The following is a 24,695-nucleotide window of genomic DNA, read 5'->3' as shown; positions in this document are numbered from 1 at the left end:
ATACCTCTAATAAAAACGGTGATTAGAATCTGTATCTGTAGCATCAGTACTTTCACCAAAACATAAAATTGGAAATTAGCAGCTTTAATCTCCAAAATTCTAATAGTTTTTCCTGTTTCTTCATTTCGCTATAGTTTGATGAGACAAACTGACTTTATAACAGCTTTTAAAACAGTGTCTATTTGAGCCTTAACTTTTTAAAAAGCGTTTTGTTGAGGTGACAGCCCTTTGTCAGTTCAATTATTTCATCTTCACAAAGCATTTCTTGATACGGCAGCAAAACGCTGGGGCCACGGCGTGAGGTAACTTGCTCTGGGCTGCACATAGGCGGTCCCGCCCCGCCTCTCCCGCCGCCTGGGCTCCTCCTCTGCTCTGGCGTCATCCATTTGAGCCAGCACAGCCGCCATCTTCCCGTCGTCCCGGCCTAGTAGCCGATGGGATGCGGTCTGTCAGCTACGTGCAGCGTGTGGCTCTGGAGTTCAGCGGCAGCCTCTTTCCTCACGCCATCTGCCTGGGGGACGCTGACAACGACACGGTGCGGCCGTGAGGCGGTAGCGGTGGGATCTGTTTCTTCAGTTGTGAACAACAACTTACTAACCCCAGTTCTCTTGTGCAGCTGAATGAGCTGGTGGTAGGAGACACCAACGGGAAACTCTATGTGTACAAAAATGATGACAGCAAACCCTGGACTGTACGATCCTGCCAAGGAATGGTCAGTTCTTGACAAAGCTTTTAACTGATTGAGCCTTCTAGTGTGTGTACATGTTATTGTCATCACTGCTTTGGGATATGAAAGCCATCTAGAACTGCTCCTGATGCCTTTCATTTGGTGATATAAGACCCTCTTGCTTACAGCAACCCCTTTGGACTAAAAATTATGAACAAATTACTGAACAAACACAGTAACTATGTTGGGGCTTCTCCCACCTTGAACCTGTTCCTGCGCACTGAGAATTTTGCCCCAGAGCTCTGGACAGTTGTGTGGATCATGTGTTTATGTCCTGGTCTGTTCTTTTTGTCATTAAAAAGGCTGTTTGAGTTCAAGGGACTGTGAGGAGAGGAGGGGGTAGGGCAATGGTTTATCTAAAAGTGCTTCTTTGGGTTGCATTCTCTCAAAGATGGACTCTTAAGATCTTCTTTTCTCTTGCAGCTTACATGTGTTGGTGTGGGAGATGTATGCAATAAAGGAAAGGTGAGAACAATCAGACTTTTCCCATCTTTATAGGGCAAATGCGAAGTGCTGAAGAGATTTAGCTCATGTCCATCCAGAGTGTGGAGGAGAACAGGTGGTAGGTGTTTTCTCTCCAGGATCTGCCCTCATGCACAGAATTTTAACACCATTAAAGCTGTTCTTGTGCTTATGTGTAACTTGCATCTCATCTGTCTGTGAACACCATACAAGTCTTATGAGCAAAGAGATCTTGCCTTTAGGAAGCAGTAATGATAAGCATATCCTCCTGTCTGAGTGCCATGAAGTTTCAGGATAAATAATTTACTATTCCCTTTCCTTGATGGCTTTTATCCAACTGTACTGGGCCCTGTTGCAGGTCATGGCTCTTCTGCTGCTTTAAATTATGTGTTTAATGTCATCTAAACAAGACAGCCACAGAATAGTCTTGACTTCCAAACAAATTCTAGTAGATCTAATATGATGACTTCTGGGGCCTTGCTATTTTTGAGAGTTAAACAAATGACTAAGAAGTAAAAAATTCTCGCTTTAGGCACGCTGCCTAAAATACTGTGCTCTAGAGAAGGAGGTCACCCCACAGCCTTCTTTTTCCAGGCTGAACAAGCCCAGCTTCCTCAGCCTGTCTTCACAGGGAGGTGCTCCAGCCCTCTGATCATCTTTGTAGCCCTCCTCTGGACCTTCTCCAACAGCTCTCTGTCTTCCTTGTATTGGGGGCTCCATACCTGGATGCAGTACTCCAGATGGAGCCTCACAAGGGCAGAGTAGAGTGGGACAATCTCCTCCCTGTCTCTCTTGTCCTCCTCTTTTCTGATGGAGCCCAGGATACCATTTGCTTTCCAAGCCGCAAGAGCACACTGCTGGCTCACATTCAGTTTTTAATCCACCAGGACCCCCAGGGCTTTCTCAAGGACTTCTCCTTCCAGTCTGTATATATGCCTGGGATTCCTCTGACCTAAGTGCAAAACCAAAGTTGCTCTTTGCTATGTTGAACCTCGTTAAATTCACCCAGGCCCATCTTTTGAGACTGTTGACATCCCCCTGAACAGCATCTCTTCCTTCAATTGTGTCAACTGCACCACTCAGCTTGGTGTCATCAGCAAACATCTATTATCTCCCCCCCATTTTCTGTCTCCCAAGGCACTGACCCACATGTGCCCTCCCTCATTAGTCACAGGGCTGGACCGGACTGGCCATAAACGATTAACACTTTTCTTTTTCCTCTTCTCTTTTTTTCTTTCCTTTGGGCCTGTGCTCTCTGTCATGGACATAGATGTAGAGGTAACTCTGTGACATCTGGCCAGAAATAGTCTCATGTTCTCTTGTAGCAGTCATTGATCTTCCCTTGCCCTGCTACAATTTCTAATAGAAAAAAATTGGCTGTTCTCTTTCTCTCTTAGAATCTTACAGTGGCAGTGAGTGCAGAAGGTTGGTTTCATCTTTTTGATCTGACTTCCCCTTCAAAACACTCAGATACTTCAGGCCACCACGAGTTAGCAGAAGAGCAGAAGCCAGTGTTCAAGCAACATATTCCTGCCAACACTAAGGTCATGCTGATCAGTGACATAGGTGAGTGGGACAGTAAGAATGGGAGTTCAGGGTAGGGAAATTTTGGGGCATGAAGTGGTGATGGGGAGAGAGAAAGTGTTTGGAGCACACAGAAGAAAATGACTACATAGCTGAAACATTTGCTTTAACAAACACTGTCCAGTCCCTGAGGAGAGAAGCAAGAATTTTTAACAAATTTCTGAAATGTGAGTTCTTGTAATTGGATTGGGATCCTCAAGGATCCTGCTTCATGGTCTCTTAGCCTCTTAACCAGTGCTGTGGTTTCTGGATGTTGGGGATTTTGCAGTTCTGAAGGCCTAAGAGAGCCCTTCTGTCTCCTTGTTTCCCTGCAGATGGAGATGGGAAATGTGAGCTGGTGGTAGGTTACACGGACAGAGTGGTGCGTGCCTTCCGCTGGGAGGACTCGTCTGAGAATTCAGACCATGTCTGTGGGCAGCTGATTCTGCTGAAGAAATGGTTGCTGGAAGGTCAGGTAAGGGCACAGGAAGAGGCACGAAATCCCAGTGAACTGATGTCAACCAAGTACTTGTTATTTTGATGGCTTGAAAGGAGATTTGCCCAGCTGTTGCTCTGTGCATGCAGGAAAGCTGGTATGTTCTGGGAAACAATTAGCTTCTCTCACCTGACTAGAGAACATTTTCCACTAAGGCTGTTCTTAACTGGCTTTTACCAGGTGAAGATGCCTTTTACTTGGATATTTTGACTGTAGCTGGCTTTGTTGAGCTCATGCTCAGCTTTTATGAGAAAATCTGCTGTAGTCAGATTTAGGTACAGAGTTGCACAGAGGAAACATCTAGGTTATGTAAGCTTCTCAGTTCAACTCTCTCTGTTTATCCCGTGTCAGTACAGGTGGATAGCCTTTCTGTGAACCCAGGCCCTAATGGCTTACCAGAGATGATGGTGTCCCAGCCAGGATGCGGTTATGCCATTCTGCTCTGCACCTGGGATTCTGAGCAGCAACCCGTGGTGGAGGGGAGTGACAGCTCTTCCCCAAGCAGGTGAACAGTGACTGTGTGAAGTAGATGTGGAGATCCTACTGTAGATGCCTGACACAAGAAGGCACCACCACCACTGCCTTTCTGCTCTTCAGATCGTTCGGAGGCGCAGCACCAGGCATGATCACATAACCTTTCCTGATGCCTGCCTCTTTTCTCCCTAGAGAAACCCCTGTTCGAGACGTTATTCTCCACCAAACATCTGGCCGGATTCACAACAAGAATGTTTCCACGCATCTGATTGGTAGCATTGGCCGAGGTGAGAGGTTGGGAGTTTGGATTCTCTGCCTCGACAGTTGTCTCTGATTTCTCTGAAATCAGATTTCCAGTGGCTGAAAATTAAAACTTTGGGAGTTAGATGCTAGTACAGAAGAATCTCATCTCCTGTTGGTCTGCCTCCAAAGAACAGCTAAACATTTGTTTTTGGACTCTTTACAGACTTTGGACCTTTCTTTGGTTATTCTTCACCCAGCACAAGTTTCCCTGCATCCTGCACTTGCTTGCTTTTACCCAGCTTGAATGTCCATGAAGCTCTGCTCCTGCAGATATACTAGATCCTTGCTTTTGCATGGCTGCAGCTTCTGCCTTCTTAATTACTTCTTGCATTTGAGTGCTTGGTTCCTGTAGCAGCTATATCCTGCCCTTCCTTTACCTGTGGATCCCAACCCCACCAGGACTGCTTCCATGTTTTGTTTGTATTGCTGTTGTTTGTCTCCTTTCAGTTTATACTGTTCAACTGTTATCTATAGATGCCTGCTTCTCTCAGCCCTAACCTACTGCTTTTGTATCCAGGCATTTCTTACATGCTGTCAGTGCTTCCCCCCATGCAACTGGCTGAATATGCTGAATGCTGTTTTGGTACATACAGTGAATACAAGTTTCACACTCCCTTGTCCATGTGCTCCATAATGCAAGGAAGAAGAAGATTCAAAGCTTGGGTACCTAGAGAGGGTATGATGATGTTAACTGCAACCAGAATTGCAGAAGGCCTGCATAGATATGGCATAAACAAACTCCTAGAAGCAGTCACCAGAGCCAGACATGCCCATATCAATGCAAACTGAATATACTGGATTATTGGGTTTATACTGACAGTAGTGCCCTATAAATAAAAGCTGGCATGAGGTAGGATTGGTTGCAAGACTTGTAGATACCTGTAATGCAAAGTTTCAAGACTGGGCAAAAAAGGAGGTAGTATGGGTCAGTTTGTTATTTGGAATCTATTTTTTTCAGGAGAGGGAAGGAACAATGCATATAAATAGGTTTCAGCTGTGATTCTCTTCTGCATTTACAGGCTGCTCCAATGTGGGGAATGGCTCGGGTCTCTTTGCCCTATGTACGCTTGATGGTAAGTTCTACCACTGTCGTGGGAGAAGGACCTGTGAGAAAGCTCAAGGCTTGTCTTTAATTATAAGTAGGGAACAAGTGCACAGTGCTTTTGATTTTGAGAGAAGAGGAAACTGGGTTTCAAACAAACTAAATCTAATGAACTGAATGGAGGGATTCTGTTCAAAAAGCAGCTGTATGGAGACAAGGTGCTGTGTGTCTATGTTCCCAGATAGGCAGCCTAACCTGTATGGGACAGATGCTGTCTGCCCTATGATGTCCTGCTAGGGAGTTTCTGATCTTGTTTGGGCCTTAACTGTGAAGCTGCCTCAATGGACAAGGCTTCCAGTCACACCACGATTCTTTCATGAGCCTCACTGAGATTGGAGGGCACAGTGTGGGATAGGTTCATGTTTATGTTACATGACCTCCTGTCTCACAGATCTGCATCTCCCACTGGTCTCCAGCACCTTACCTGGTACTTTCACAGTGCCTATGCAGAACAGGAAAATGGTGTGAGGTAAATGTTTAGAATGGTTTTAACATCTGGGAGGCCACTTCTATGCTACTAACCAGTACATTTTCGGCTGATACCTGCATTCTTGAGACTGTGTGATCTGTGGAACTCGGTGAGAGGATTCTAGTTTACATGGTCTCATGTGAGACCTGCTGATGCCCTATACCTTCCTGTTTCCTGTCACTGCTGAAAATGTCATCAATTTCTGTCCCTTCCAGAAATCTGTACTATGCTCCCCCTCCATGTGCAGCCCATGATTCTGAAGGAGTCCACAGGGCCCAGTGTTAGCAGACGTTGTGTTCCCTTTGAATATTTTCAGGACAATCTGCTTTTCTTTCCTCTTTAGGGACGTTGAAACTCATGGAAGGGGCAGACAAGCTGCTCTGGTCAGTGCAGGTTGATCACCAGCTCTTTGCACTGGAGAAGCTGGATGTTACTGTGAGTACTATTTGAATAGGTCTGAGAGTGAAGGGGTGAAGAGAAAAGTTCAACATAGTTTTTCTGGGCAGAGACAGTATTGCAGCGTCTGAGGGACGGGTTCAGATGTGAATGATCCAAATTGTTTATTGCAGGTTCTAACATCCCTTATATACATTCACAAGTGCCTCTCGGAGGAGTAGTTGATGTCTTGTGCTAATTCCTGCAGGGCAATGGGCACGAGGAGGTAATTGCCTGTGCATGGGATGGCCAGACGTACATCATTGACCACAATCGCACGGTTGCCAGATTTCAAGCAGATGAGAATGTCAGCGCATTCTGTGCAGGTGAGGATTTTGACTGCAAATCCAGCCCTCACAACATTGCTGCATAAAAGCCACTGCTCTCCTCTGGGGAACCTATGACCTGTTGTCTGCCTGCAGCGGGCAGTAATTTCCTGGGGTGTATGTTATGCAGGAAGAGACACGGCCAGTCTTCTCTCTGGTGGAATCTGGGACAAGCAGAATGAGTGGGGGTGATGCTGGGGTATGGCCGTGATTGATTTAGTTACAGTGTTTTCTTCTCCATTGCTTTTTAATTTGCAACCTTCTAAGCTGTTCTCACTTGAGATACAGACTCCTGTGGAGCCAGCCTGAGCCTTGACTTTGCTAATTCCTCCCTCTCCGACTTGTAAAAAGCAGCATGCAGACCCACAAGCTACATACGTTAATGGCTGTTTAGAAACAACTGAATTGTCTCAGAGGGGCTTAGCACAGCCAAGGCCATTTCTGTTCTTCCCTTGAAGCTGCTTACTGCTCTCTGCTAATGTGTTTCTTATCTCATCCTGAGAAGTTACCTATTTGCCTTCTCTGTATTTTGAGAAGTAGCCAGGTTTTCCATACTTCTGTTCTTTGTAGGCCTATATGCATGCAAACGAGGAAGTAACAGCCCATGCCTGGTTTATGTCAGCTTCAATCAGAAGATCTACATCTACTGGGATGTGCAGCTGGAGAGGATGGAGTCCACCAACCTGTTAAAAATCCTCGAGAATGACCCAGAATTTGACAGTCTGCTGCAGGAGCTGGGTGTGGGTGAGTGCACGGGGTGAGGGATGTACAAGAAATAAGAGAGGAAAAGCGGCTGGTGCTGGACAACTGGAGTTCCAGGTAGTTCTTGAGGAGAAGGGCTACTTAACCTGTGGAGAATCCCTGCCAATTGTCTGTCTCTTTTTTTTTTTTTTCCTGTAGAAAAAAGTGATGTTCCTGCAGTCCAAGATCTAATCTACAAAACACTGTATTTTCCTGAGAAACTACAGCCTAACAGCGCCCTGCAGTGTCAGAATCCTGCTGGAACAGACTCCTCTGCCCACCACACTGTCATCCATAAACCATTACAAGACTCATAGAGGTGGGCATCTTCCATCCCATTGGAAACTGTCTGCTGACTGCAATTGAGCATTCACCCTGCATGATACTGTGACTGGAGCTCTCATCATTCGCATTGTGCTTTCCTGATGCTGATGAGTCCTGTACCGGCTATCAATTAGGTCATAGTAAATTGGCATCCCTCTAATTTTAGGTTTCTGTTTCCAGCAACCTAGAGCTGCTGTTCTGATTGCCAGAACAAGCGAGAATTCTCACTTTTCTCCCTCAGAATCTCAGGTGAAGCAGTATTAACCTCGTGTGTGAGGTCAGGAATGCGACCACACCTGCTTAGGGTATAACTTGCAGGCCACATACAAGGTCACATACAAGGAGTAATGTATATTGGGTGGGCCAGGACATCTGTAACCTCCGAGTACTTCAGCCAATGAGGAAAGGAGGGACAACGCATCAGAAAGAAGGATAAAAAAGAGGCAGCGACTTTTGAGGTGCTGAGTCCCATGGACTCTCCCTTTCTTTGAATAAAGAAAGCTGAAGACTCTACTCTGTCTCCTCTTGGAATTAAGATAATTGGGCAAATCTGTCTGAGCAACATTTTCCCAACACTGCTGAACAGCTTTAACCATGAATCATTAAAACTCATTTTACAGGTCATGGCAATTGGACTTACTTTTTAAACTGTCAGGGAGAAGTGTGTTCTACTGTATTGGTGATACAAGAAAAAAGGGAGCTGAAAGTACCACTTCGATCAAGAAATGCAACAGCACTAATTCAGAGCACTGTTAATGACTTTCTTAGGAGCTCCTTTGACATCAGACTGGATCCAGTCTGTATGAATAATCGAAGTTAGAACTGGTTCAGGGGCTACCCTTCCCACAGGGTTGAAAGTTCAGTGAGGAAGACTACGAGCCTTCACAAGGAAGATGATGAGCCTTCATCCCACGGCCACCAGGAGGGGTACACTCACTGCTCATGATGCGTGCACCATCCAGACCCAGCTGCTGTTTTAGGAAGTGTTTTTAGATCTCCATCCTTCAGTAGTTATACTCCACAACAGAGAAAAGGTAAGCAGCAAAGCTGCCAGAGCAAGGAAGAAATGCAAGCAGTGAAGATGAGGAGGGGCTTGGCCTCATTTCCCAGGCAACAAACAGGACCTGAGGAAATGGCTCCAAGTTGTACCAGAGGAGGTTTAGATTAGACAAAAGAAAGAACTTTTTTATCTCGGAGAGTGGTCAGGCACTGGGATGGCTGCCCAGGGAGGTGGTGGAATCGCCATCCCTGGCAGTGTTCAGGAGGCATCTGGATGAGGGGCTATGAGATATGATTTAGTGGCTTGTGGTAGCAACAGTAATGGGAGGATGGTTGGACTAGATGATATTGCAGGTCCTTTCCAAACCTGTGAGTCTATGATTCTATGAAGTCAGTAAGAAATCCTGTAATTCTCCCTGGCTTGTCATGCTTCCTTATGGAAGTCTGTCCAGACCACAGAGTCTGTCTGGTCTCCTGGAGCAGATTCCTCTTTGATGCCTCATGCTCACAGCTTTGCATGGAGATGTCCCAGGTCCTCATTCCTGTGCCTCCTCCCAAAGATGTCATTCAGTTCAGAAAATAAAATACATTCAGCTAATAAATAACACACTGAAAAAATTCAAGTGCTTACTCCATATTCTCAAGGCGCAGACTTAGCAGTGCTAAGTACAAAGGGACAATCACCACTCTAGCCCCAGTGGCTACACTATTTCTTACACAAGCCAGGATGCTGTGGGCCTTCTTGGCTGCCTGGGCATTCTGCTGGCTCGTGTTTGGCTGGCTGGCAACACCTCCAGATCCTTTTCCTCCATGTAGATTTCCAGTCACTCTAACCCAAGCCTGTAGCAAAGCATGGAGTTATTGTGATCAAAGCACAGTACCTGGCACTTGGTCTAGTTAAGGCTCATACAGTTGGCCTCAACCCAAGCAGATAGACACTTCCTCCCAGCTTGGTGTCATCTGCAGCCATTATATAACGTAGCTAACGTATGTAAGTTACAAAACATTTTTATGTTTGATATTTTTATTAAGACAGGAAATAAAATAAAAAAGCAGTAAAAACATAAAGTTAGTGGGATTTTGGACCTTGTTTTTACTAATCTCAGACATCAGGCTTTTTTGATGGAAATGGTTTAGTTAGTATATTTCCATCTATGTGAGTTGCTATATAACAACACCCAACCCTTCTCATTGTATGACCTGCTCCTATACTAGGTGCAGTTTTGTGCCCCATTATAATGCCTGGGTACACTGTTCAATTTGCAGCCAACCGATACCCCTCCATCTTTTTCATCTCATTCCCCAGTCTGTATGTACAACAAGGATTGCTTCTTCCCAGTGTGAGAAACACGCTTAAGATCAAACATTTCTAATCAGGCAAACATCTCTGTGAAGAGCAGTTTATTCATTATTGCAATGATGGGCGCGCACCCCCTACTGACAAGCCAGAAATTGCACAACTAGTCAGTGAAATCCATTCCATTATACATCCTGGGTCTGACGCGTGTAAAGCCTCTCCTGGCACCCGTTGGTTGAGCATCTGAGGCTCACAGTCTTCTACCACTGTTGTCTCATTACACTTCCACAGCTCTGTTATACTTGCATACAATGTCTGTTACTAGCCCATTGTCAAGTGCTCTTAATCTTGCAACTCTGAACTTGGAATGGTGCAACAGTAGATATATATTAATATAGATGAGTGGACAAAGGGCTGGAGAGCAGCCCTGTGTAAAGGGATCTGTGGGTGACAGCAAGTTGAATCTGAGTCAACAGTATGCACTGACAGCCAAAAGGGCCATCCTTACCTGGAGTGCATCAGGAACAGCATTGCTAGCTAGATAAGGGCAGCAACAGCTACTCTAGAGAGGACTGTCCCCCTTTGTGCAGGTATGGCCTCACCTTGAGCTCTGTGTTCAGTTGTGAGCAACACCATATAAGAAGGACATAAAAACATTGGAGAGAATCCAAAGGAAAGCTATGAAGATAGAGAAGGGTCTAGAAAGCAAGATATGTGAGCAGTGGCTGAGGTCACTTTGTTCAGCCTAGAGAAAAGACGACTGAAGGAAGTTCATGAAGCGTTTGAACATTACTCTCAGAGATACAGTGTCTTGGTTTTCTTGCATGTCTCAGGAAACTGCTGAAAGAGAAAGTGAATCAAGCCAGTGTTCAGAGGTGAAAGCCATTCAGATGGCCTTCCAATGTTGCTGCATGCACAGAAAGGAATAGAAAGCTTGGTTGTAAAAGCATGTCAAGCAGATGCTCATGTATCCAAGTTAGGCCACTGAACATGAAAATATACAGCAGGTGAACCAGGCTACCAAAACTGACGTGGTTCAGGAAGATCTGGACTGCTAAAGGCACCCAAGAAAGAACTAACTTAGACAACTGGACTCCTTTATGAAAAAGACTCATGGCACCTGGGCCAAAGAGCACGGCACTGACTGGGTATATCATAGCTCCTACATCATGGTTCTATGATGTTTTGTTATCGGTATTCCACATCATAACATCATGCAGTGCACTGAGAGTTAAAGAGTAACGCCTCCTATTTATTTCCATGGAAAATACAACAGACACAAAGAGCCCAGGATGTGACAGAACTACCAAACAGTATTTGCAGTGCAGTCACTACCATTAGCTGTGCAGCTTTGCCAGCCACAAACGAGAGCGCTGCACTTGTGAGAAATCAGCACCTGCTGAGATGACCCGCTGCCACTATCACCACTGAAACGCACCATCCACCGCTTCACTGCGCTACCATGCACTGCTTGTTATTTATAAACACTCAGGAAGCGACCAATGTCAACTGATGCCATTTCTTCTGCACGGAGGAATTCAATTCCACATCTTTGCTTCATACGCACTCACACATCTGACGCCATTCTGCCCCTAAGCTGCCATCTGCCGCACAGCAACAACATGGAATGGAGTATTAGTGGGAAGGTTCAGCCTCTACTGCCACACCACCAACATCTGCCTCAGACATCATGGGCCAGCATAATAAAATAGAAGGCATCAGTTTAGGAGATGCCTTCATTTGCCAATTGCTATATAATACTGTATGTCATCACTACTGTGGTTGCTGTATCAATATTACTTCAGTAAGCTACACAGATTAACGAAGAATGAATTTTGATGGAACTGAGCAAAGGTGGTGGTGATTAACCAGGGGATGCTGGCCAGCATGGGACCTGAGAGCATCAGACTCACATTAGGTATATCCTGAACTCCAAAACAGAGGATTCAACTTAACACACTTTACCTCAGCATCTCTAGTGGAGCTTCTTGTGATACAGCAGTGGGTGAAAAGCCTGAAGTACATGCTTGGCCTCTCTGTTCCTTTTTGATTTCTTATATATTTTCATACTCTGTGACTGCTTAAAAAGGTTTCATTCCTACCCTCAGTGCTTCAGGTAGGACAAAGATTTCAAGAAGTTACGTTGTCTAAGGTAAGAGAAAAATCTCGGGACAACTCATTGACGTCAGGCAGCAAGAGACTTGCAGGGGCTGTCATGGGCACAGTACCAAGAATGATCACTAAGATTTGAGGAAACTTCTGAGGCAAGGTGTTTCTATTGATGTCTTGTAAATACTGACACATTAAAAGAAGTTTGCCCAGATCGTGGCTGTGGTTGCTTGGCCTGCTACTGAAACTATTTTATGAACAGCCCTTTCTCACAAAGCAGCACCCGTGTATGGAGTATTTCTTAGAAATATGTGGCTATACCAAGACCTCTACACACATATTAATAGGACTACGGAACCAAAAGAGTTACAGGTCTTCTCCATTCCAGCCTAGGAAGGAAAGAAGAGCTGAGAAGGAAAACTGAACCAAGATTTTATGCTGCAATCCAGTTAATAATTTCTGTTTAGCTTGACTAGCCACTCAATCATATATAGATGATTTTTTCAGATTTATGTTTGGGCAACTTTCAAGGCCAATGTGTTTTTGGATAAAAAGAAAATGGTGTTTGGGGATCTCATCTAGATGAATACAGGGCAAGCAGAACATACGGATGCTAAGCTAAATCCTTTTACCAACTCAAATATTCCCCTAATAACTCTACAAGAATAAAGTTACCGTTATAATAAAGAGCTAGTAATTTAAGGAATGTAAGGGGCTTGAAGCCATTAAACCTAAACAGAAGAGGCTAAATAAGATGAGAACAAAGTAAAAGAAAGTAAGGCCAGAGAAGGAGGAAGTGCTCAGAGCCTTTCCTATTGGACATGGTTGAGGAGTGTACCCATTTCTTTAATGCCTCGATTAGCCAGAGCTGTTCAGGGCCTATCTAGATGCTTTCCTGATAACCCCTCTCCAGGGACTCTCCACTCTAGCACCGGATTAGAGAGGTTCTACTTTGACATGGATAAATAGTCCATTGCAGCTCAAAAAGGCAGCTCATAGCAGCCAACAGGCCTGTTTCCCAGCTTAGCAGGAATCAGTATTCCCATGAATGAAAGAACTGTCTAAAAAGAGTATCTGCTTTTGACTACACGAACAGATCTCAGAAAAGGAGGGTGCTTTCTTTTAAATCCAAATAAGCCAAATTCAGGCTTCTGTACAGTTTACTTCATTTCAGGTATAAGCTGAGACCAACTAATGTCTGTTCCTAAGTTTTCATCCTCAAGACCAGGAAAGCTGATATCTAAAAGGATTTTGCTCAAACTGTCATTCATGGTGTCCAAAATCAGGCCCTCCATGAGTGATCGGTTTTCAGTAAAACCAGAGGCTGGCAGTTCAAGGGGCAACTGCTTAGCAGATTTGTGAATAAGAGATGGAGAGCTCGTGAGGGGGCTGTGCACTGTGTCATTGGATTCTGTATTGAGCAGTTCCCAAGAGGACTCAGGGAGAGGATTTTTAAGGGGGGTGCTGTTAAAATCCAGCAAGTCCTGGTTCTCCTGGAAGGGTGTGAATGGCAGCTGAAGGGTTCTCACCGGACTGAAATCCAGCTCATTACCTCTCTTGGCTGACAATGCAGACTTCCAGGGGTCAAGGCCCCCTGTCGGGGGGGTAGTAGTAGTAGTTGCTGGGACTTTGCAGGGAGTCGAAGAAACTGGCAATTTGCTGAACATCTCTTTGACTGGTGTTTTAAAAGGTCCCTCTTCACCCTGGAGGCATCTCAGCTGTGATACGTTCTCTAGAGGCTGGTCTTCCTGCAGTAAGGGGAGGTCTGCTCCTAACTGTAAAGGATCAAATTCATTGCTCTCCTGAAAGATAAGGACAGGCTCTTCTGAGCAAGGCAGTGCTAGGCGCTGTTTCCTTCTGGATCTGCTCATTTCCCGCCTATCACATCTCTTTATAACTAGTGAGTCAGAAACACCCTTAGATGGTGACTTCAGCACAGTGAAACATTTCTTCTCTGTCGCGGCTGAGACAGGGACAAACAAGTCTGACTCTTCCTTTACAGTTATGGTTGAAGCAAAAGGGGACAGCCAGTCTCCCAGCTGTGAGCCTTCCTCCTCCTTAATAGCGAGTGCCTCAGGGAAAGATGGTTCCTCACCAGTCTGACAGTTGGTCTCCTTCAGAGAATGTGTTGGGGAAAATAATCCTTCATCACATTGGCTCGCCTCCTTGACCGCAGCCATGGGTAAAGAGGACGACTCTTCAAAAGAGAGAGACATCTACAAAAGAAATAAATACACAGTCAGTAAACAGGAATCTTAACCACTCAACATGCAAATGACAATGGAAGACAGAAAAGAAAGACTAGCAGACTAGCAGCTAAGGACAGAAGAACAAGTGAAAGGAGGACCTTCATAAAGAGGTAGCAATAACAACAGCTAGACATTGATCTGCCTTTGAAATTGACACAGACAAGTCTACAATTCATAATGGGTAAAATTTTAGCAAATTGGCAGGGAGTTACATGCTTCAGAGTGCTGCTGCTATGAGCAACTTCTAGGACAGATAGCTGAACACTTCTGTATTTGATTCTCCTTACACTATTTATGTCTGTAATAACAGAAAGAATGAGGTTATATTTCACAGAAACCAAGGAAAAATAAATGAATTAAAATGTTATCAAAAATAAAATACGTGGGAAAAGAAATCATAGCAGGAGAGAATATAAATTAACAGATGCATAAAGGAAAACAGGATCAATGTTAAAAAGAATGGAACAAGATGAAGCCTAACAATGCCTAAGTGTCTGATATCAATATATCTGAGTGCTTAAGGGGCAGAAGAAAGCTGTTTCCCCTAATCCTATTTCTTCTCATCGGAGCAGGAAAGAAACATGGTCTTGACCATGCAATCCAGAACACTCACTCCTCTAGTGAATTAAAGTAACATACATACAGCAAATCAACTAGCAGGTATAGTCACACTAGAGACAGAAAAGGAAAAGCAAGAACCGTCACCTAGCCAGAAGCTTACAGGCTTGGAGGACCCAGTAAAGATACATAAAGGAACCATGTGAAAAACAGTCCAGGGAAGAAAATAGCTATGGAGAAAACAAACCATACAAAACACAAACACCCATTCCACCAGCTCCCTACAAAGAAGGGAAAAAACAAAAAGAAAACAACAAACAACCTTTGGAGCAATGCGCACACGTTTATTGCTCTGGAAGGTCTCTGAGCTGTTTTGGGATGTTCCCTGTGCCGCAGGTAGAGGAACCTTCAAAGAAGGCTGCAAGATAAGAGGCTGACTCATTGGAAACTGGATTGGAACAAGGTAGGAGTTGATCCGAGGAAGCAAAGGCTTCATCTTCCGTCCTGGAAGGGAAAAAGAATAGATTTGCTAGCCTTCTATCCTTCTTTCAGTACACACAGAGAACCAGACACCTAACAGGAAGCGCTTCTAAATTCTCCCAGGTAACAATTTCATCAATTACTGTCATTTGCTTTCTTTGCTAGTTTTGAGGATACAAATCCCAGGGCAGAAGCCCTGACAAAGAGCAAAATACAGCCCTGCATACAGATCCTAGACCTCAGACTGGGGCAAGCTCTGTTGTCACTCAGTTTGAGCACCGAATTCCCTCCATCTTTCTATCACATCCTCTTTCAGAGACAGTGACACTACTTCCAGCTCCATAGCTGAGGGATGGGAGCAGCTGTAGGAAACCATAAAGCAGACAAATCTGGATAACAATTACTATTTTTATTCCTATGGAAATCTGTGAAAGCACCTGGAATTTATGGGAATGATTCATTTCAGTCTAGCCTGAAGTAGACACTCACGTGCACTCTGGGGTTCGGTTTTGCTGCTACTGTTGCTTCCCATGGTCTTCTGGGGATCTGCAACGTGTTGCTTTTGCTGCTGTAAGCATTGTGAAATAAGAAAAAGAGAGAAGAATAGAAGAACTCATCTTTGTTCTGCTGCCTTGTTTAGAACTGCAAATCACAAGCCTGTACTAAGCTAATACATAGTTAGAGTCAGCATGAGCGCTAGGTGGTATCTCTGTAATACTTGCTGTCCTACAGCCACGCCAGCTCAAGGCCAGCTACTTAAAATCCACACAGAAACAGAAACAGTACAGCAGAACTACTCCAACCACAGACTGCTGTAGAGCTGACCTTGTTCGGGTGTCCTCAGTGCAGAAATGTGATTACCATACATTTGTGTATTTTATCTCTATACAAACCATAGACCTGAAAATCAAGCAGAGGCACTGGAGGAGCCAATGGTCTAAGCAGAAGGAATGAGGCCCAGGGCTGTAGTGGTGACAAATAGCGTCTGATTAATTCATTGAAAATCCATCATTGTTAAAACTGCTGAGTTCAAGAGGCAGCAAACAGGTTTATGCTTCTAAGATTCTAAGATTCACAGTGCAGCTGGTTTCCAAAAGTTAAAAAGGAGCACAGAGAGATCCCATTCTCCCTGATTCTGAGACTCAGAACAGGTTGGGGCTGCCTCCACAGAGACGAAGATTGTACCTGAACCCTCTGTCTCAGCTCCCTCTGAAGTCTCAGAAAACTCAATGCCCACTGCAGCCTATTTTAGCAGTAGACTTCTAGTTGCTCAAAACTGCACAACTCTTGCCAGCTGTAGAAAGGACATATAGCTTAAAGGTAATTAGCTTGACTCCTTTCCCCAAAAATGGACGTGCACAGAGCTGTATGATCACGTGCAACAGTGATTCCGTCCCCCTCCCCAAATCTCTTATCCTTTCTTTCAGTGACTAGCAAGAGGAGATTGGAAGCCCAAGATCCAGGCCAGAGTCTTACTGATTCAGAGTGCTCAGACGATGTTGACCCCAAGTCCAGCGGCTAGTGGCAGCGAGGCAGTGAGAAGGAGAAAAATAAGAGGAAGTTACCATCAATAAAAAGGGACAAATCAATCTTGCATAATCTGAGCAAACCAGAGAATGAATCTGCCCTCCCAATGCACAAAACGCAGAAGAGACTAAACACATCTTAAAAAAAATAAATCTGAAAGATCTCCTAAATTTCCAGCTGGGATACAACAATTCCATCCTGTAAGTGCCTAGTCAAACAAAAGAGGAAATGCTGGTCTAATTCAATGGAAAGCTTTGCATTAGACGTTTGCAGCAGTCCTATGGAAACAGGTCAAACGTTTGGCATGATACCTGAAGAATGAATGCATCCCAAAGAAGCTCCAGCAGCAAAAGCCACAGCACCCTTTTCTTTTTTCCTCCAAACACAGACATCATCTATTTTTCAGAAGAAGCAACTGAATTTAGCATCTACTTAGAGGCTGATGCCCAAGAAGATTAACTTTCCTTTCAGATTAAGGTGCATTTGTTTAGTGTGGCATTTAGGGACTGGATAGGCTGTCCCATTTTTTTGAATGAAGCATTCACCTTAAACACTTGGTCCAATGTTAGGCAACGGTTGGCATCAGGGTGAATAGTCCAGAATGAGATTTTACCGTTAGCAGATGTCTCACGGACAAACATGTCATGGAGGGACAGGTTATGCCGAATAGAATTCTGTGGGAAAAGGAATAAGGAGGAAGTTGAAAAACAGCATTTTTATTATCAGCACAGTAAGGCCTATCTCAAACATGACTGTTCTGACAGAGAGATTCCATTGCAAAGCCCAAAGTGGACCTTCCTATTCACTGCAAGCCCAGCCAACTCTACTGTTAAGTCTCTTATTCTCTTTACTCCTAAGATCCTCATTCTTAAGTGATCAAACATCCCACCATCTTGCTGAAATGGAATGAGAAAAAGAATAAAAATACTCAAATATGGAATATTTGGAAGGAGAGGATATTTGGGTGGGGTTTTAAACTCATTTCTATCTTGCTCTGTAGGCTGGGAAACAACTTTTCATTTTCAACTGCAAGGCTTATGATAGCATCACCCTGTGGCCCGCTGGAACTTGAGGGCCTGCTTATTACCTTCCAACCTGGCTTAGCCACATGCTTAAAATATGGGAAATGATCCTCAATCCAGGTATAGATGTCTTTCAGAGTCATACGCCTCCTCTCAGTGCTGTTGATGGCAAACTGGATCATAGCCATGTAGGAGTATGGAGGTCGTTCTGACACTGAATCCTGCCATGAGGAAGAAGAGGAGGGAACGGCAACAGCAGCAGAATCTTCTTCAGTCTGAGAGACAGAAGAAACAATATATGAGTGCTTCAATAGTTGACAAGGGTTGGATATTCCATGCACTGCTATTCAAATTGATAAAGGGAGTTCTCAGATTATTTGGAAATCATCATATCTAGCTCTCATAAGTCTTCAAATCCAGACTGATTTCATCCTCATCAAAAGTTTTAGCTTACACTGTTGTCCTCTCCTAATTACCTTCATTCTTTCCTGCAGAGGGATCTGGTTCTCCTTCTCCATGCCTTGTTTCACAGAACAGGGAGTTAGTCCTTCAGTTCTCATCTTCCCCAGCCACTGGATGTTAGTGAGACTATTATCCAGCACAGAGCTCACTGTGTCGCCACTGCCTGTTGGAAAAATAAGCCCAAAACTCTGCTTATTTACAAGTAACCCTCTTCCTTCACCTCAAGTGCCAAAAAGAAAGTACTAACATAGATATCCCTGTGTCAGGGTAGGAACAAGATGGTATTGCAAAGTTCAGCCTTCTTGTGTATTTACCTTGAATTACTGATTGAATGTGTATCTGCCCAATTCCTGAAAAAAAGCTGTAACGTTAAAGACAGAACAAAAACTAAAACAAACAAACATATCACAATATTCAAACCAAACGATTGTTCTCAGCCAAAACAGGACAGTGTTGACTCCAGTACTTTGAGTATTCAAGCATTTTTAGCTAAAGGATTAATTAAATAAACAAAAGTCAAGGAAGGTGGCATAAACTCCAACAGTAAGACTTACACACAACCCAAGTAGCAATCAAAAAGTCTCCATGGTTTCTGAACAGCAACAATAGAAAACTAATCTAATGTTGTATTGTTTATGGTGGGGTTGTTCTCAGTAATACAGCTACTGGAACTATCTATGGGTTCCTCTTAAACAGCATTAGCCTGTGGGATAAGATTTACCACAGCCCAAATCTACAGAGCAGTTTTAAATTCCAAATACAAATGAGATCTGAGAAGCAAGTCAAAGTAAAAATCAGTCCCATTTCTAACATTTGCCCATCAGCTTCAAGAGACAGCCAAGAAGGAAACAGTTGGAATTATTTTTCTTTCAAAGGCCTGTGCCCCTTTTGTCATTGACTGACTAAGGTACTTCATGCTGATACTGGAGCGCTGATAATGGAGTGACTCCATTCATGATTCCTTTGCCTCATATTTTGTTATTCTAGACCAGAATTCCCTCCAACTAACCCCACTTCTTTTTATCCGGTACCAAATTTTTGCTTTTTTTGCCTTTTTTCAAGTGCCAGGACTGTTTCTTTCAAAGTATATCCACCAAGATCCCTCAAATTCCATTACATATCCACAGCTACTTATTTGTAATTAATTTACATTTGTAAATTAATTTGTAATTAATTTAACGACTTCCACTACTGCATACCGAGATTCAAGTACTACGCTTATCGTCCCAATTTGCGTATCTTTATCCTTCAGAACAAGAAAAGTGTAAGGGTTACTTACTGTTCTCCTGCTTCTGTGCAAACGCAGAATCAGTTCCTGAATGCCAGGCCATTGATCCTCCTGCAGGATCAGGTATCTGTGATGTATTCTTCTCCCTTACTTGACTGTTTGCAGTCCTAGCCACTGTGCCAGGTTCCTCCACTGAGGGAAGGTGCTGTGATAGCACCAAACCTGTTGAACGAGAAGTTCCCCCAGTGCTAATGAGAATGAACTTATTGGGCCCATTGTTGCCACATTCTTTTCCTTTTGCTGTCAGGGCCTCTATGATGCTCTGGATATCCGCATTTGCAGGGATGGCCACCACTTGCGTGTTGGGCATGGTAGGATGGTTCATTATCTTTATTCCCTCTGGGAATTTCTGCAGGCCACAGCCTGTTTTGTCTTTGCATTGGCTGTCATTTTGGTACTCCTGGCTATGTTCCTGCTTAGGTGCATTTTCATCGTGACCGCTGTTCTCATCTCTTCCTGAAGTACTGGATGCCTCCTTCTGTAGAAGGGTCAGTTTCCTTCTTTTGAGAATTAAGGGCCTGCAAGGGCTGGTCCTCATTATTTATCTGTACAGTCACTCTCCATTGAAAATGAGAGGAACAAGTCCTGCAAAACAAAAACACAATATGAGTGCAGACAGTAGGAATAGATAAAAAAGGTCAACAAACACACCACAGGTCTTTCACAGCACTTATATTCTCAGCAATCCCCACGCTGCTAAAAAACAGAGAAAGAAAAACAAAAATGAAAGCTTATAATAAGGTTGACTAGGCTACAGGAAAATACAGTTCACCTCTTTATCAACAGCTTGTGGAAGCAGGATTCGCAGAGTAAATACTTGCATCAGAAGTTGAATGTCATTATGTATCTAATAACAAGGAAAGCATGTATATCTAAAGGATGAGAGACCTGGGACTCTCCAGTCTAGAGAAGAGAAGGCTGAAAGGGGATCTCATAACTCTTTATAAATATCTAAAGTGAAGGAGTGAAATTGATGGGGGCAGACGCCTCAGTGGCAAGCAACAATGTAACAACGGACAATAGGCAGAAACTGGAACAACAGGAAGTTCTATACTAATAGAAAGAAAGACTTGTTCACTGTCAGAGCGCTGGAATAGCCTTCTCAGGGGTGTTCTGGAGTCTCCTTCTCTGGAGATATTCAAGACCCGTCTGGATGTCTACCTGTATGAGGGATGCTAAGACTTAGCTGGGAAATTACTTGACCAGCATCAGCCAGTAAGCTGGAGGGATGAGAAACCAGAATACAGACATAGCAATCTGCTGTAAGCAACAGAACACAGCCTGACCAAAAATGGATTTAAGTGCTGGTATAAGACGTGGGAAACAGAAAAGTAGAAAGGAGTGGAGGACAAATGCAGGTACAGTAAGAATCACCTGGAAAGACACACAGTGGCAAACACCCATTAGATGAGCTCTCTATGAGCAGGAAGCACTGGGGCCAGAGGCTGCTCAGCAGCTGAAGGCCAGAAACTTCCTAAACAGGCCAAAAGCTGTTTTCAGCAGCAGGAAGGTGCTCACAGCTCTATAAAGCGATGAGAACGAAGCAAAAGAGCTCGTGATACTGAAGAACGAAGCAAGTATCCCCTCAAACCTACGTCACCCGCTGTAAACCACAACCCTCACTTCCCGGACTCTCAGACCTCACCGGGCCACGCAGCTCCTCACAGGGAAAGCCCAAACAACGGGAGAGCGCAGTACAACAAGGAATGAACGCCGAGCTTCGGTCCCAACTCACCCCCTCCCCAGGCGAGCAGAAGAGGCGCAAGGAAGATCCAGCTTCACCACCTGCAGCCCGGCTCGGATCCACCCCCCGCCATCGCCATCGGTTCCCTGTTTGAATTTGGCGCTCAGCGGTTTCTTGCCATCACGTGGAGCTCCGGGCCAGTGAAACGCAGCGGCGGGCGGGGCCGAGCCGGGCGGGCTGATGGGTATGTACTATATGGGGTGGGTGCTGAGCACGGTGGGGCTGTGGTCACCTGTAAATACTCTTAATTTAAGGGTCGTTATCCGCTTCGAGAGGAGTTATCCGAGCTGAGACTGTGAGGCTCCAACCCTACAGCCAGGTTTGACTCTTCTGTGGTTTGACTCTTCATCGCTGTGTGTTACCGGGAGGAAAGCGTGGCTCCAGCTGCCTTCACAGAGACCTCCAAGAGCATCTGGACTTCACTGGTTGGTGGATAATAAGGTTGTGTCTCTAAATCTTCTGGCATGTTAAGGGGGCTGGTCAGTTGTTTTGATAATATGTAGCAAGCGGTTATTATGTAGCTTTATATATTGAATAAGAAAATGTACTTCTTGCATGGTATTTTCTCACCAGTGTCAATCTGCTTCTACATGGAAAAATATCCTCGTACCATGAATATGCATGTATTCCCCTGATAAATAGAGATGTTTACCTCCTTTTGGTGTGCAGGCTAGGAAGGAGTTAACCCCCTGCACCCAGCCAGCCAAGTAACACGTACCTGCTCTACAACTACTTTGTGTTATAAAGTTTGTTATGCAACTCAGTGTGGCTGTTTACCATCACATGTTTGGTTGTGCCTTCATGAAGCTTTGAAGCACTTAATTACTCATTCTACTATATATATATATATATATATATATATGCTAAATCTGCCTGGAATCTGATAAAAGATATAAAAACTACTGGTAGGTAACAGTCTATATGGAGATCTGCATGTTATTGTACTAGTGTTTTGTTCAAAGTCTTTATCTGAGGTTTCTAAATAATTGTTCAAGTCCATTTCCTTTTATTTATTTTCTACAGATTTGAGGGTGCTTGAGCATCAAAGTGCTTTCCTCCTCCTCCAATTGGTACTAGTGAGCATCATGAGGTTTCAAAGCGGTTTTATCTTATTGTCTGATGCCTCCCAAAAAGAACCGTACCCGGAAGACTAGAAAGGCAGAGCTGGTATTCATTGAGAGTCAGTGGGAGGCACCCATCCGTTGCTGTGAAACTCCACTGTGTGTGGCTGAAAATCCAGTATGTGTTTCTACAAAGCCTGTAGACCACAACACCTTTGCTGCCTGGGTTGGTATACGTTATCAGTTTCTCTGTGTCTTGCAAAAACAGGTTTTTAAGTTTCTCTCACATCTCAACAGAAAGTTTTGTATCCTGATAATGAAAATCAACAGCATGGACCTGAATTCATTATAGATGCCTAAAGCATAAATAAGTGCATATGAGTTTTTTTATGTTCAAATATAAAAAATAAAATCCTGGGTATTTGAAGGCATAAAACTATAGTGTATACAGACTGTGGTTTCTATTTGTCTTCTGAAAATCTAATTCTGGTGAGGAAGAAGCTTTCTTTCTATGGCAATTGAAAGATTTACCATGTAATTTTTATATATAGGTAAGTTAGTGCTATGGCTTCTGAAATGCTGCATGAAAGAATTGCTGTGATAAAGTGTGCTTTTTGTTTGGAAGAGCTTCAAATAACCACGTTGTCCTTTGTTCTAAATATCCAGTGATTTCTCTGAAGTCAATAGCACTGAAGCTATTAGATGTTAGAACATACTGGTAGGTTTACAACTCCCTGAACTGTTCTCTATGGATGGATATCACTTGGTTTCACTGGCAACTGAGTTCCTACTCAGATTGAGGTTTCTGCTCTTTCAGACCCTCTTGACTGTTAGGCTCCTGGTAAAGCCTATGTGCTATGTTCTCTGAAAAGGAAGTCCAGGTCAGTTGTTCACTTGTGTACAGTTTGTGCTAGGATACAATTACTGGAAACATGAGCCATGATTGTCTAAAGAATGGCTTTGGTTCAGTCAGTTCAGGTGTACAGTATATAGTCAGTACCCATAATTAGCTTGCACTTAGTTTTTGAGGGAATGTGTAGAAACCTGAGAAGGCTAAAAGGGGTTTGTGGTTGTCATAATGATATCCAGGTTGGGATGCTCTAGGACTGTTTTGACTGACTTTTGAAACCCCAGAAGATAAAGACTACTGTAAAAAGAAGGATTTGCAAGTCTTGAGTAAGTGCCCAAAGTCTTTCAATGAAGTATAGGTTATTGAGCTTTGACAGAAAGCTGATTTTAGTAGAATTGACTTTGTGGTCATCTGTTAATCTTTGTGTTGTAGAGTAACTGTTTGAGGAAAGCATGTTTTGGGGGAATATTTTGAAGGCCTAATGAACATTATCTTCATATTACTCCCATTTGTAGCTATAGTTGCTCAGGAATATTTGGGCCATAATAGTTCACTTGTACTCCACTCGCTTATCAAAGTGATAGAACAGAACTTTGAAGTTCAGAGGTGTTTCCTGCTTACCAGCTTGGATAACAACTAGTTTGCTTTGCTGCAGGCCAGCTTACCCATTTAATCAACACACTGAGGAAAGATGGGATGGGTGGGGGAGTAGAATAAGGTTGGTGTTCCTCTGGAGAAAAATACCATTTTGGTTTTTTGTTTTTTTTTTTTTCTTCTTATGTCTTCAGGTGTGCCCCCAATTTGAAACAACTAAGTCATTGGTTCTGAGAGTGTGTCAGAAGAAGCAACGTGGTTCTCACAAGCCTCAGAATCAGGATGCCAGCTCTGGCTTGCTTCATGCAGAGAGAGCTTGTCGGAGATCTGTGGCCTGCAAATTTCCTCCTTTAAATTTTGAGAATTCAGAAGAACGTGCAGTCCGCTCCACGGATGTGCTGAGTCACGCAGGAAAGAACACACAGCATTCTCACGGCCAGTGCAAGAAAGGGATAGGATCAAAAGCCAACATCCAGGTGAATGGTACTGAGAACTATAGTGAAACACCATCATTACCTGTTTCTCAGCCTACAGAGCCAGAAGTCTTCAGTCCACTAGATATGGGGATGCCACAGTTGCCTTCTTTAAAGAACTGGACAGGTAGCAGCGTTCTGCCACAAAGCAGTAGTTGTGCTGAGTTGGTGTCCAGTGTCAACCACTGTGGGAGCGAGCAATTGGCAGCAACACTGGTTACGGATACTCCTGAGCGTGACTATGGAATAAAGGTGACCTGGAGACATCGGCCTCATCTCCTTAAGTACCTGAGAGACAGAGGGAAGCTGAGCACTGCTGACATACTGGTGAAGGCAGACCTTGAACTCAAGAAGCCAGGCTGACTTTTGGTTTGGCAAAACAGCCATTTCACACACAATATAAATATGGTCTAATACAAACACAGAAAGTCCTTGAAAAGAGCAAAGAGGGGTAATAAACGAAGCCATACATTGTGCTGGGGCATCTTAGTTCTATTGGGAAGTGGTAGCGACGCGTAGGATGCACTTTATTCTCAGGGGGGGAGTGGTGTGATTTTACT

The 24,695-nt window shown here is 43.9% G+C and overlaps 3 protein-coding genes across 8 annotated transcripts; 2 read left to right on the top strand and 1 right to left on the bottom strand.

Moving 5' to 3' along the window:
• The first annotated feature begins 374 nt into the window (after window positions 1-374).
• Window positions 375-8,046, top strand: ITFG2 (integrin alpha FG-GAP repeat containing 2). The gene is made up of 12 exons (XM_015871832.2): window positions 375-535; window positions 617-712; window positions 1,151-1,192; window positions 2,587-2,755; window positions 3,088-3,227; window positions 3,605-3,753; window positions 3,915-4,009; window positions 5,045-5,098; window positions 5,940-6,031; window positions 6,240-6,357; window positions 6,928-7,101; window positions 7,258-8,046. The coding sequence occupies exons 1-12, from the start codon at window positions 440-442 to the stop codon at window positions 7,413-7,415; spliced, it is 1,383 nt and encodes a 460-aa protein (XP_015727318.1). The 5' UTR covers window positions 375-439; the 3' UTR covers window positions 7,416-8,046.
• A 1,759-nt stretch (window positions 8,047-9,805) lies between these two features.
• On the bottom strand, window positions 9,806-21,262 carry FOXM1 (forkhead box M1). Of its 5 annotated transcripts, none has more exons than XM_015871696.1 (10): window positions 21,149-21,262; window positions 19,405-19,998; window positions 18,140-18,288; window positions 17,729-17,938; window positions 17,187-17,315; window positions 16,953-17,036; window positions 16,591-16,632; window positions 15,604-15,682; window positions 14,957-15,138; window positions 9,806-14,043 (listed from the first exon to the last, which is right to left on the bottom strand). In XM_015871696.1, exons 2-10 carry the CDS (start codon window positions 19,949-19,951, stop codon window positions 12,988-12,990), a joined length of 2,478 nt encoding a protein of 825 aa, XP_015727182.1. In that variant the 5' UTR covers window positions 19,952-19,998; window positions 21,149-21,262; the 3' UTR covers window positions 9,806-12,987. The 5 variants fall into 5 exon arrangements, with proteins under 5 accessions (XP_015727182.1, XP_015727191.1, XP_015727209.1 ...); XM_015871705.1 differs by having other exon boundaries at window positions 15,604-15,679; XM_015871723.1 differs by lacking the exon at window positions 16,953-17,036 and having other exon boundaries at window positions 15,604-15,679.
• Window positions 21,263-21,342: 80 nt separating this feature from the next.
• RHNO1 (RAD9-HUS1-RAD1 interacting nuclear orphan 1) lies at window positions 21,343-24,611 on the top strand. Of its 2 annotated transcripts, none has more exons than XM_015871820.2 (3): window positions 21,343-21,582; window positions 22,181-22,444; window positions 23,857-24,611. In XM_015871820.2, the coding sequence occupies exons 2-3, from the start codon at window positions 22,277-22,279 to the stop codon at window positions 24,496-24,498; spliced, it is 810 nt and encodes a 269-aa protein (XP_015727306.1). In that variant the 5' UTR covers window positions 21,343-21,582; window positions 22,181-22,276; the 3' UTR covers window positions 24,499-24,611. The 2 variants fall into 2 exon arrangements, with proteins under 2 accessions (XP_015727306.1, XP_032302672.1); XM_032446781.1 differs by having other exon boundaries at window positions 21,343-21,598.
• The last annotated feature ends 84 nt before the right edge of the window (window positions 24,612-24,695 follow it).

The sequence above is a fragment of the Coturnix japonica genome, chromosome 1, assembly GCF_001577835.2.
Source record: "Coturnix japonica isolate 7356 chromosome 1, Coturnix japonica 2.1, whole genome shotgun sequence".
Taxonomy (NCBI): Eukaryota; Metazoa; Chordata; class Aves; order Galliformes; family Phasianidae; genus Coturnix; species Coturnix japonica.
This window is presented reverse-complemented; position numbering and strand designations above follow the sequence as displayed.

Excerpts from the sequence above, each read along its gene's own strand:
- ITFG2 (XM_015871832.2), top strand. The coding sequence starts at position 440 with ATGCGGTCTGTCAGCTACGTGCAGCGTGTGGCTCTGGAGTTCAGCGGC. Across the intron at positions 3,228-3,604 it reads AATGGTTGCTGGAAGGTCAG|GTGGATAGCCTTTCTGTGAA; the intron begins GTAAGGGCACAG and ends GTGTCAGTACAG. Across the intron at positions 5,099-5,939 it reads TGCCCTATGTACGCTTGATG|GGACGTTGAAACTCATGGAA; the intron begins GTAAGTTCTACC and ends TTTCCTCTTTAG.
- FOXM1 (XM_015871696.1), bottom strand. The coding sequence starts at position 19,951 with ATGAGGACCAGCCCTTGCAGGCCCTTAATTCTCAAAAGAAGGAAACTG. Across the intron at positions 17,939-18,139 it reads CTCTGCAGGAAAGAATGAAG|ACTGAAGAAGATTCTGCTGC; the intron begins GTAATTAGGAGA and ends TCTGTCTCTCAG. Across the intron at positions 14,044-14,956 it reads GTGTGCGCATTGCTCCAAAG|ATGTCTCTCTCTTTTGAAGA; the intron begins GTTGTTTGTTGT and ends TTTCTTTTGTAG.
- RHNO1 (XM_015871820.2), top strand. The coding sequence starts at position 22,277 with ATGCCTCCCAAAAAGAACCGTACCCGGAAGACTAGAAAGGCAGAGCTG. Across the intron at positions 22,445-23,856 it reads ACAACACCTTTGCTGCCTGG|GTGTGCCCCCAATTTGAAAC; the intron begins GTTGGTATACGT and ends TTATGTCTTCAG.